At 34.7% G+C, this 11918-nt stretch overlaps 3 protein-coding genes across 6 annotated transcripts; 2 read left to right on the top strand and 1 right to left on the bottom strand.

Annotated features, from left to right (window-relative positions):
• Positions 1-25: 25 nt before the first annotated feature.
• On the top strand, positions 26-1940 carry Gas41 (YEATS domain-containing protein 4 Gas41). 3 transcript variants are annotated; one of them, XM_076312181.1, is made up of 5 exons: positions 26-540; positions 703-762; positions 951-1232; positions 1306-1486; positions 1554-1940. In XM_076312181.1, exons 2-5 carry the CDS (start codon positions 739-741, stop codon positions 1724-1726), a joined length of 660 nt encoding a protein of 219 aa, XP_076168296.1. In that variant the 5' UTR covers positions 26-540; positions 703-738; the 3' UTR covers positions 1727-1940. The 3 variants fall into 3 exon arrangements, with proteins under 3 accessions (XP_076168296.1, XP_076168295.1, XP_076168297.1); XM_076312180.1 differs by having other exon boundaries at positions 703-773; XM_076312182.1 differs by lacking the exon at positions 26-540 and having other exon boundaries at positions 593-762.
• A 531-nt stretch (positions 1941-2471) lies between these two features.
• Positions 2472-5195, top strand: LOC143147174 (solute carrier family 25 member 35). The gene is made up of 5 exons (XM_076312179.1): positions 2472-2642; positions 3702-4083; positions 4378-4596; positions 4664-4778; positions 4881-5195. The coding sequence occupies exons 1-5, from the start codon at positions 2608-2610 to the stop codon at positions 5072-5074; spliced, it is 945 nt and encodes a 314-aa protein (XP_076168294.1). The 5' UTR covers positions 2472-2607; the 3' UTR covers positions 5075-5195.
• Positions 4154-11031, bottom strand: LOC143147171 (solute carrier family 2, facilitated glucose transporter member 5). 2 transcript variants are annotated; one of them, XM_076312173.1, is made up of 9 exons: positions 10928-11031; positions 10259-10313; positions 8193-8266; positions 7538-7645; positions 6992-7265; positions 6629-6922; positions 6147-6553; positions 5759-6030; positions 4154-5682 (listed from the first exon to the last, which is right to left on the bottom strand). In XM_076312173.1, the coding sequence occupies exons 2-9, from the start codon at positions 10272-10274 to the stop codon at positions 5583-5585; spliced, it is 1545 nt and encodes a 514-aa protein (XP_076168288.1). In that variant the 5' UTR covers positions 10275-10313; positions 10928-11031; the 3' UTR covers positions 4154-5582. The 2 variants fall into 2 exon arrangements, with proteins under 2 accessions (XP_076168288.1, XP_076168287.1); XM_076312172.1 differs by lacking the exons at positions 10259-10313; positions 10928-11031 and adding an exon at positions 8751-8895.
• Positions 11032-11918: the final 887 nt, after the last annotated feature.

Genomic DNA, 11918 nt, shown 5'->3' with positions numbered 1-11918 from the left:
AAAAGCAATGATCGATCTCCACGAATACGTATTTTTCGAAATACGTAGTGGTTATACAATGACGTTTCGTATGTTTTACAGAAGCGTTTGATCGATACCATGTCCCGGCAATTGTCGACTTATCAAGTTACATACATATATATGTATATCGATAAGGAAATAATTAGAAGACGTTGACGTGTTATAGAAGCTATTTTCCTGAACAAGAATCATATTATATTTGAAAAGTTTATCGCCTTATGTAATAATCTAGTTGCCGGTATGAGGGAATATAGGTTCCAGAATATTTTTGTCAAGATGATCAAGCGGCGTGAAAGATGATAGGAAACTTTTTGGAGTATAATTTATTTCGAGAGAAGTGTTACATATTTTTTTAATACCCTTCACGACGGAAGAAATACATTTATTTGAAAACAAATATTCTGTTTTTTTTCATATTGATACCCAATTCGCGCGTGGTCCGATTATATGTATATATCTAAGTAATGACCTCGAGATTACAATTATGATTGGTTTGACGGATCAAAAATGGAGCAATGAGTATGTTTTTTATTAAGTCGATAATAATTGTCGTAGGAAAGATTCGTGTAACTCGATGCACGTGTTTAATATTCGTTATTACGCTAGTAGGTAGCGCTAAAGTAGAGTTATCGACAGGCAATGTCACTTATGTTGATATTTTCTTAATTTTCGTCTTTAAAGTGGACGCGGTGAAAATCGGAATGATGACAACAACCAATGAATTTGGTCCCGACTCTGGAGGTAGGGTAAAAGTAAGTGTCCTTTAAAAAATTTATAAAACATACATGGTGTTTTTATGTTCTTAACCTGTAACTTTCGATATGAAATATCGAAAAGAAGTATATGAATAATGAATAATTAATAATGAATCATAATTATTCAGGTGTTTTAAACATTGATAACTGAATATCATTGGAGTATCCTTACAGGGTGTTACAATAGTGAAACCCATAGTGTACGGTAATGTAGCCCGTTACTTTGGTAAAAAAAGGGAAGAGGACGGTCACACTCATCAATGGACAGTTTATGTTAAACCGTATCACAACGAAGACATGTCTACGTATGTGAAGAAAGTTCATTTCAAATTGCACGAGAGTTATAATAATCCGAATCGTATTATGACGAAACCACCGTACGAACTCACTGAAACTGGTTGGGGAGAATTTGAAATTGTTATTAAAATATATTTTCACGATCCTAATGAACGTCCTGTGAGTACTTTTTCATAATACTCAGAAAATATAAACAAATGTAAGTTCATTTCAAGTGTTATACATTGAATAGGTAACTATATATCACATATTAAAACTGTTCCAAACAACACCCGAGATACAGTTGGGCAAAAAGAGTCTAGTCTCTGAATTTTATGAAGAAATAGTTTTTCAAGATCCGACAGCACTGATGCAACATTTATTGAATTCTGGTAGACCTATAACACTTGGTGTATGGCGTCATAATACAGACTGTACGTATATACGACAATTATCCAACGTATTTTCCTGCATATCGGAATTATATCTTTTATTGTGCAGTTGAAGCCAAAAAGGAATCCACAATGAAAGCAATAATGGAAGCGAGAAACAAAATAAGACTGGAAGTCATAGATCTTAAGGAAAAATTAACATTAGCCAAAGAGACAATTGCTAAATTTAAAGATGAAATTGCTAAGATTTCAAAAGCTGGAGGAAGTTTGTCCGTTGCATAGTTAAAATATCAGAATTCTCAAAAAGCCTTGTAAGATATAATACATCCGAGCATTTTAAAAAATCCAATTATTTTTCTATGTTTCAGTGCAAAATAATCATATATTTAACGAAATAGTAAACATTTAATGTGCATTTTATACATTAAATATCGCACGCTTGTTTAATTGTGCAATTTAAACCTTTACGTGTTTAATAAAAAAATTCAAACACTAATATTAAGGTTTTCAAACACAAATTGCTCCTTATTTGATGACTCGACTATACCTCGTAAAACTAGTCGGTAATTTGCAAATTCGAAGGTCGATAGATTGATGAATATTCAAAGTCAAACTGCACTTTACAATTAGTACACAGGACAGACTTTGCAAATTATACCATCTAAAAACAATCAACAAGCTTTACGTACTTCAATCACATTAAACGAAAGTAGTATTTGTAATTTCGGGAGCTGTTTCATAAAAATCTAACTACGGTACCGTAGTATCGTATTGTAATATATGCGTAACGGAGCATGCGCAAAACTTTCAAGTTAGTGCAAACTCGTTAACATTAAGAAAACCAACCCTGAGCACTGACCATTTATTTAAATGTAATTTCTAACAAATAATAATACGCATTGATGTGTAACAGTATTGATTGATTACTCTACAGTATTAATTAAGACTATCATCGTTTAATCGTGACCTTGAAACATCATATGATCTTTTACGCAAAAATAGTTATCGCATGGAACCGTATAGAATGTCTTTGGGGTAACGAGATTGGTAATATTAGAAAGAGATACAGTGTCGGCGCTGTATGACTCGACGAAGTGGCTTAATACAACTAGTTATCAGTAAACGCGCATATATGAATAAACGTTTCGTTCTTTCGTTTAGAAATGACCCCAGCGCCGAGTGTGATCAACACCAATCCGTGAGCATTTTTATCGTTGATCATGCGTTTCTAAGGCATTGTAGTTTCAGTTCGTTTTGAATTCGATATTGTTTCTATATGTGTATGCATGCACTGTGTCAACTAGTTATGCAATGATGTTCGTGTTTGCAACCGGCCGGCCAATAATGACTTGTATGCTATTTGTGACTGAAGTAGATCGAGTGTTTAACACGTTATTCCTTTTCATTGATTGTACAGAGTTTTCACAAAAGTTTCATCTACTACTGTTCCATGATACAGTTACAATCGCTAACAATTAGTCATTGATCGCTTAATTAAGTATTGCTCGGATCCTGCTAGATACACACACACACACACACACACACACCTGTTTCTACATATTACATTTTTGTTTAATTAAACAATTATAGCGTGTACTTAATATTTAAATTTACTGAAACCTCAAATATTAGTAATGAAGTTTAATTAATGGTAATATTGAAAGATATTTATTACGATTCGATACATTTACTATTACTAAAATGCAATAGAATTACTTGTTTTTCTTCACTATACCGTTTGAATAATTTTTTGAAGTAGTTTTTCTTATTTACTTTTAATATAGTGAAACGCGTAATAATAACGCGTATTTGTAGCTTTCAGGGAAATTTAATAATGCTCTCGTAACAGTTGTTTCGCAAAACATTTAAATGTTGGCTAAAACGAAGTTCAAGTTCAGTAGCGTATTGCATGTAATATCCGAATAGGTGTCGTATACGAACACACGCGTGCGCGCGCGCGTTTTCGGAGTCCATTTTGAATCGTTCATCTAGTGTTGCAACCAATTTGAATATAAAACTTCGTTCAGTTCCGTAACTGCTATCATTGCAATTTTCGTAATTAAACAGACAAAACTTGTACATAAATCGTATATTTCATCTGGTAGTTATTTGAGTAGTTTGCGATGTGTATGTAATTATACTTAAGTGAATATCTAAAAGGAATTAGTCTTATTTGTAACAAAAGAAATGCTATAGTAAACACAAAGATAACACATAGTTGCTAATTTTTCATTTTCATTTTCCTTCGTTTCCTTAGTCCAGGTATTGAGTTTGCAATTGGAGCATTAGCAGCTGTGGGAGCTGGATTTTTTACGAATCCAATTGACGTGATAAAAGTACGTCTACAACTGCAGGGAGAATTAGAAGCACGGAATACATACAAAAAAATATATAAGAATACTCTGCATGCGGGCTACTTAATAGCAAAACATGAGGGCGTGTTTGCTTTGCAAGCTGGTATTGTACCGGCCCTTTACTTTCAAGTGGTGCTCAATGGAATACGGTTAGGTGTCTACAATACAGCTAAGAAATATGATCTCATTACTAACAAAAAAGGAAACACCGATGTCTTGAGCACTGCAATAGTAACTGGGACTGCTGGGAGTATAGGTGCTATTCTTGGTAGTCCTTTTTACATGGTAATTTCTTGTTCCTGTTTCTCACCTATGCTACTTTGTAGATATAAGCAGTTAGTAAAATTAAATACAATCACTGATTAACATTTTGTTTACTCGAGCATACTTTCTTTGATATTTTAAACTTCTCGGTTACGAGAAAGCACGAAGAAAAATTTATGTCGGATAGAACGAACATTCTACAATTTACAATATAGTACATTGATGTTAAATACATTGTTAAAAACATATATTAATTTTCAATTACTTACTATTGTAGGATATCGAGTATTACAATTTCCTTTTTTATTGCAATAGCTAAAAACGCAATTACAAGCACAATCGGCACAAACAATAGCTGTTGGTTATCAGCACAATCATTTGGGTACCTGGCGCGCATTCAAGTCTTTATGGAAAGAAGGTGGAATAGTTGCTCTATATCGCGGTTGGTATGCTAACATACCGCGCGTGTTTGTAGGGTCTGCAACACAACTTACTACGTTTGGTTTAGCCGCGGATTGGCTACGTTCGTTACAAGTGAGTATCTAACACAAGTAATGTAAAGCCCAATTTAAATTGGAATGTTTTTGGCTTTTTTCTTTAGATATTTCCAGAACAGCCGATACTATTGACTTTTTTGGCGTCGTTAATTGGTGGAAGTTGCGTGGCGCTCACTATGCAACCGTTCGATGTTTTAGCAACAAGATTGTACAATCAACGTAAGTTTATCAATTATGATAGATTATTTCGATTTATTAATATATAGAAATCAATGTTTTCTGGTAGTACGTTGTACTATTAATTGTTCTATGAAAATACAGAAATGGATGCAAGTGGTAAAGGTTTGTTGTACAATGGTCTTCTGGACGCACTCATTAAGATATTTCGAACAGAAGGATTGACTGGTTTTTACAAAGGAATCTTTCCAACATGGATGAGAATAGCACCGCACACTGTGCTATGTTTAGTATTTTATGAGAAATTAGATCAATTTTATAGTACACTTCGAAATTAACATTAATCTGTAACTAAATATTTTTGTATATGCTGTACATCAGTTTAGACATATGGGAAGAAAAGTTTTATAATTTTCAGTATGTATTCTAAAGTAATAAAGAGTAACTTTTAATTTCTTATATAGGCAGTGATGCATCAATGTATTCGTAATAATTATGCGTTTAAAAACTTACGTTTGGTTAATTATAAATTGACAGTAGTGCACCGTATCAAAAAGGAAATCGAATAGTGAAACTATTTTGATTTTAGTTGGGAAGTTAATTTTCCGTAAAATTGAGCGAGGGGGTGGGGGGGGGGGGGGTTGATAAATTAATGTTGTCCCCTAACTTCTGAATAAATTAACAGACCTGTATGTGTTGGTTTTCTCTTTGAAATCTATGTTATGTTAAAAGTTGGGGTATTTAAATAATTTTTACAAATTAAATATTTGTATACAATTGATAATTGAGTAATTTTAAATCAATTCATAAGTAGGAAAAAGATTTTTAATGTATCAATTTTTTAATTTAAATGACACGTCTGGAATTTGGTCTGGAGTTAAAGCCTTGACTTACAGATGCCGCAACATCCATTGTACTTCTTCCCCTAGTCTCGGGTAAGTAAATCCTAAATAAATTAATATACTACATTAAGTCTTATGTGTCGATACAACCATACAATTGTTTAATTTGTTATAGCGTACCTAACAATGTGTCCCAAAATTAATAGAAATCCAGCAAATATTAAGAAAGTGTACGCTCCTATAATAGTCTCTACGATTGGGAACATCATTCCAACTATAAAATTTCCACCCCAATTAAAGACACTACCGAGTGCCATAGCTATAGGTCTGGGGCCAACGTCGAACAATTCAGATCCAATGAAATATGGTATTGGACCAAGACCAATTCCATAAAATATCACATAAGCCAGTATGGCTACTGTACATACAAATGGCATATACGATGTTACATTCTGTAAAAAGAAAAACAATTATTTCACAAATATACAAATTTTTAAATGGTAATATTAGATCTTAAATTTCAAATTTGTTTTGTTAAAAATTATTCCGACTTATAATTAATACTTACAATCAATAGGATGGTAGAACACAAAACTACTAAACATCCAAAACATAAATAATTACTCGTGAGTAGGACACCTCTCCTGTTCAGAGATGACATTACTGGTACAGAAACAAGAGCCATAACAATATTAGCCACGCCAGTTCCAAGAGTAGCATATTGCGCTCCAGCGACGCCAAGCCCAGCTTGGAGAAATATAGAGTTCGAGTAATAAAACACGACATTTATACCACTCATTTGCTGTCCAAATTGTATCATACAAACTAAGAATAAAGGGAGCTTTAAACTTGGATCTTTTACTATGCGTTTGATAGTCCAAGGTTCGGATGTTGTTTTCTTCTCTATTTCTTGATGCAAATTCGCAATTTCCACTTGCAGAAGCATTAAATCCATATTACGTATTCTACTGAGTTCTGAAATATCGAGGCAGTTAATAACGCTACAAATATAATTACAACAATTATTACAACATAATAGTAAACACCGACCATCTAAAGCTTTTTGTTTTTGTTCTTTAATTATAAACAAATATTTAGGGCTCTCTGGTAAAACAATGGTCGTAAGTACTAAGGCGAACACACATAATGGAATAAATGATCCCAACATGTATTGCCAAGAGTTTGCGGTTCCTAAGACCGTATCAAGTCCTGCGATTTGACCTAAAAACACTCCGCACGTAACTCCTAGTTGGCAGAGAACCCCGACAGCACCTCTTAATCTAAGTGGTGCTATTTCTGCCATGTACATTGGTACTACACATGTAGCAAAACCTCCGGCAAGGCCTAAGAAAAATAGATCGTTTTCAAAATAAACTTTACACGAACAGTTATCGTCCACATCCTAAAACTTACCTACGCTCAATCGACCTGCTAAAAGGACTTCGATTGAATTCAATTTCTGCACCGAGAAAAACATTATAGCCCCTACAATGCCAAATATGTTTCCAACGCATAGTGTTCTTTTTCTTCCGTATCTGTCTGCTAACCAACTAGCGATAAACGAGCCGGTTACACCACCGACAAGAAAAATTGAAACGATGGTAGACCAGACTATTTTTAGACCGCTTTCGGAAATATCCACATCGTATCTTTCTTTAATGCTTTCATTGCAAAACCTTCCTATTAGCTGTAATTCATACATACGTACATGTTAAACTTTTTAACGTATTACGTTAAGTAACATCTAGCGTAGAAGATATAAAGAATGGTTTTAAAAGAAATACCGAATAAAATTATGGCTCGTCGATGTTATTACCACAATGCTACATCAACCTAAAAATGTATTCTTTTGCATAGACCGATAACCATAGTACTATGGAAATACATTCTTAGTCTTTCATAATATTTACCGGATTAATTGTTTATTATTTCTCGTCAAATAGAAGTAACGATACTAACATTGGCAGCGTTATTTAGAACTCCTATGTTAAATCCTGCTGGCACTGCCGATCCTAGACAACTTGTAACACCCGCTAGGACCAGTATAACCGTCCATCCACCAGTCGCCTAGAAAGAATACATTTTAACGTGTCGAGTTTGATGAAATTCAAAAAGAAAGTAACATTGATCTACAGTGATAACCGAAAGAATGGACAATTAAAATTTTTACATACGATCGTACGTTATTCGATAACCGAACCGACAACGCCTTAATCTTTATCAATTACTAATTTAATTGTAACCGTCTCAAATTTCTATAATTACAAAATGTCGCACAGTGGGAAAACTGTATAAAAATATTGAAATTTAGTTAAAATTAGAAAAAATGTTAAGCGACGTGTACAAAGCATAGGTAGTAACAAAAATGCTCGCGTAAAAATGTAAGAATCCTAAGGTTGTCCCTGGTTTTTAAAATATATATTATTAAGTGTTTCGGTGGTAGAAGAGAAATACTTTTGTACGGTTGAACTTTCCATAGATTTGCATCGAGATAGTTCAATAACTTATACAGAGATATTCGATCAGTTGTAATGAAATAAATTTATCAACGGAAGTCGCTGATTTTTGTCAACAAGTATAAAATTTGTCAAATAGCAGAAAATTTTGCACTTACCGATCTTTCGTCACGATCGTCCGAAATAGATTGACGCGGACGTTCAACGTCCGTGAGTACAGCAGCATGACTATCTGTAATTACGATCAACGATTACATTTCGATATTTTCTGCATAGTTAAAAAAACATCTATTCTTCTGTTAAAATCGTAATACCATTCATGCATAAAGAGTGCGATATTTATAGACAAATACAAGTATTAGGTATATCTAAGTATAAATACCTTTTTGTAGAAAAAATATTATATTCAAACGAACGATCCGGCAAAATAATGCTTTACAATGGCACTGGACCAAACGATACCAGAACGGTAAAAAATTTCTCGACAAGTATCACCTAACGCCATATTTTGCAGACTGATTTGAAATAAAACCTGTCCATATCCGCAGAAAGGTGTAGACGCGTTGCGACTTCTGATTGGTACGATGCCATTGTATACGCAAGCTGATTAGCGACGAGTCGAGTGCATTTATAATAGTACGAACAAGTTTTTATGAAGCTAGATACATACAGTACGTGTCACTGAACAACGTTAAAATGGTAAATATGGTACACACCAGAAGCGAGTAGCTGGTGGCAACATGGAAGCGTTGTTGTTGACATGGATTAATATTATTACACGTGGAAATAAGTTGGTGAATCTTTCGAAGCGAAAGTTTACGTTCTTAAATGACGATGCAATTTGATTCTATTCGAAATATTGTGAACGATCGAGAAATGCACATACATATACATGTATGTATGCGAAAACGAGTGCACGTATTTTCATTATAGTTGTGTAACATTAATTGAATCACCTTTTCCTTGGAAAGCATCGCGTGCGATTGGTAAATATGTAGGTATAGTTTTCAATGTATCGGTAGAACCGTAGAGTTGCTTTTAGAATTCAATGAATGGAAATGGTTTACGCGTAGCTTTGATGTTGTAAATGCAATTTTCGTTACCCTATTAAAGTAACTGTTTAATATTAATCGATTTTAACAGTTTAAAGTAACCGTTCAATATTAATCTTTATTCGTACATATTTTCAATCACATTCGTTTCCGTTTCACTCTCGTGTACAAAAAGGTTGTCTAATCTTTTAAAATGAAAAGTATGAACGATTTTCAATTAATTGTAATAAATTATTGGTCGAATTGCTCTAATAGTATCCGTAGGAAGGCTTGAGATATCTTATATATACTACTTATATGTACATACATATATGTACTATATGTAGTCACAACTGCACGAGTGTCGGCCCACTCTACCGTGAAATAGTTTTCATTCGCGATAAAGTAGGTAGTTACCATGACCGTGGAAGTAGAGTAGGTACACGAATGCGTTTTATATTTTTAATCGTACGTCGTGTTGACTCTATATGTAGTAATTAATTACACGGAGAATGTGTCGTTATTTCGGAAACGGAATATGAAGATTCACGGTATCTCGCCGATGGACGAAATGCAAATGTAAACACCGAAATATGTAACTTGATTCGCGACAGACGCGCGTATATTTATGTACACAAGTATTTACATTGTACTATATATCGTGTGTTATCTCGACGAAGAGCTTCGATGTCAACGAATGAAATATAACTGTAAAAACGTGATGGTCTTATCACCGACCAGCTTTAAATGGACTACATAAATAAATAGAGATACTCGGTTCCTGTAATCTTTATTTTGTCAACAAATCGGTGATTCTTGACGAGCTTAATTATATAGAATCAGACGTCCAAGGTTTGAAATGAAAGCCAAACGATACGTTTGTACGATTGAAAATGAAATTGTAGGGTAATCGTCGTCCACAGTGACCGAGAAAATTTTCGGTCAATACATACATAACGTTTGAGAACATTTTCGCTAGCAGATTTTGTAGGAATAAACAATCGGACAATACAACACACCGGTGTCGTTGGAAAGAGAACGAACAATAGTTCTTTCTGCGGTTGGTTGAATGTATATTCGAAACATTTGATTCGAATCGGTAAGAAAAAACGGTACAACGATAAACGGTGCAACTCGAACTAACGCCGGTGTTTAATGTTATACGAATTTGCGTCGTGTTGAATTTTACGTACCTTTATAGTCAAGCATGTCCCCGATTTATCAGTGCGAGAATGCCTACACTGCAATCTGCGCGAAGAAAAAGAATTCTTGAAATAACTTGGCAGTATTTGTAATTATACTGAAATCGAGCGTTTAGGATCCAAACAGACGGTTAACTACGTTTCACTTGCGTTTATTAGCGTTATCGATGAGACACGGCTCAATTATTAAAATTCATCGATCGATCAACACCTTTGTTCGCAGCAGGAACACCTTTGTTCGTTATTACCGTATTCTCGGTGAAAATTTATCTTAAATTAACAGTCGGTGGTCGTACAACGAGTCCAAATAAAATGCAACAACAACACGGTTATTTCTCAATATCGTTAGGTTTACGTTTTTGCGATCCGTTTTCACATAAATTTAATATTCGCGTTTTATCGTGAACCGTCACCGTACACGGCAGCATTGTTGCACGCTGCCGTGGAACGGACAAACGGTAAAACTTGACAATTTCATTGTAAATTCCTGTGCAGCGCTTGATCGTAATTAAATACACGTGGACATAACGAGTTTTCGATTTTAATACAATTTAGAGAAAATTTCGTACATAGATAGATGGAAAGAGGATTGTAACAACATTAACAAGTGGTAATAATAATAATAATAATAATAATAATAATAATATAAATAATACTTACCGGTTTTTTCTTTATTCTTTTCGATGGGACGTATCGAGTCTCCAAACGCAGAACGGAGCAACCACACTATTCCGCTACTTGCCGGGAACTACATAGCTCAAACACTAAACGATTTCAGAAGACCTAACCCCTCACTATACATTCCCCTCGTATCCCTCTCTAATCAACTCGATATTACGCGCTTCTTACTCACTTATTCGATGTAATTAATTCTAACCTTGTGAAACTATCTTTATAGGAAATTCGCGCGAGAAAAAGGTAACGTTTACGCGAAATAAGCAACGGTGTTGGATGAATTATCGTTGGAAAATTTCTTATTATTCCGGTGGGTAAGATGTCGAGATCTTTGATGATCGATTTGTTTTCCAAAAAAGAAGCTTCGCGGGAACAAATTTAATTCAACTTTCGCGACTCGTTTATCGTGTCATAGAGAGCGTCACCTAGTTAGTGGTAGTTACTTTCGACGATTTGTCCAAAGTTTCGTGGACATAAAAACTAGAGATATTCGATACTTGGACGGTGCACTAATTATTTTACCGTATTCCCAATAGCGTTAATGTCGTTCGGAAGTTCACAGGTATTGTGGTTTATTTACGGTGAACGTTTTAAAGAAGCGTTGTTAAATGCAACGGTTACCGGTAACCCTTGGGGTTTAAGACGCGTGAAATGAGAAATTACGTTTCGTTTGGTCACAAGTACAGTATTTCTTCGTTGAGAAAAAACCGTTGGAGACCAGCGCGTTGTACGGTACGTAAGTATACCGTGCAACGTAAAAGGGAGCGAAGGGTCGCGAGGATTCCCGAGCGATCGCTTTTCCGTTTCTTTCTTGCCGATGGTGAGAGCGAAATGAAACGAAAACGACCGAAAGCGTGCGAGGAACGGTACGAAGCAAGTACTCGTGTATTATTGTACGCGAAGGATGGAGAATCGGGCATCCGAAAGACGGAACAAGATAAAGTATTCTCCGTGCGTAGATAAAACCCAATTTTGA

The sequence above is a fragment of the Ptiloglossa arizonensis genome, chromosome 5, assembly GCF_051014685.1.
Source record: "Ptiloglossa arizonensis isolate GNS036 chromosome 5, iyPtiAriz1_principal, whole genome shotgun sequence".
Lineage (NCBI taxonomy): Eukaryota > Metazoa > Arthropoda > Insecta > Hymenoptera > Colletidae > Ptiloglossa > Ptiloglossa arizonensis.
This window is presented reverse-complemented; position numbering and strand designations above follow the sequence as displayed.

Bases quoted from the DNA above. Each gene is read 5' to 3' on its own strand.
- LOC143147174 (XM_076312179.1), top strand. From the start codon at position 2,608: ATGACCCCAGCGCCGAGTGTGATCAACACCAATCC. The intron at 2,643-3,701 runs GTGAGCATTTTT...TCGTTTCCTTAG, and splicing joins AGTGTGATCAACACCAATCC to TCCAGGTATTGAGTTTGCAA. The intron at 4,084-4,377 runs GTAATTTCTTGT...TTATTGCAATAG, and splicing joins TTGGTAGTCCTTTTTACATG to CTAAAAACGCAATTACAAGC.
- LOC143147171 (XM_076312172.1), bottom strand. From the start codon at position 8,796: ATGTCAACAACAACGCTTCCATGTTGCCACCAGCTACTCGCTTCTG. The intron at 7,646-8,192 runs GTAAGTGCAAAA...TATTCTTTCTAG, and splicing joins ACGATCGTGACGAAAGATCG to GCGACTGGTGGATGGACGGT. The intron at 6,554-6,628 runs GTCGGTGTTTAC...TCGATATTTCAG, and splicing joins AAAACAAAAAGCTTTAGATG to AACTCAGTAGAATACGTAAT.
- Gas41 (XM_076312180.1), top strand. The intron at 774-950 runs GTAAGTGTCCTT...GTATCCTTACAG, and splicing joins ACTCTGGAGGTAGGGTAAAA to GGTGTTACAATAGTGAAACC. The intron at 1,233-1,305 runs GTGAGTACTTTT...TACATTGAATAG, and splicing joins ACGATCCTAATGAACGTCCT to GTAACTATATATCACATATT.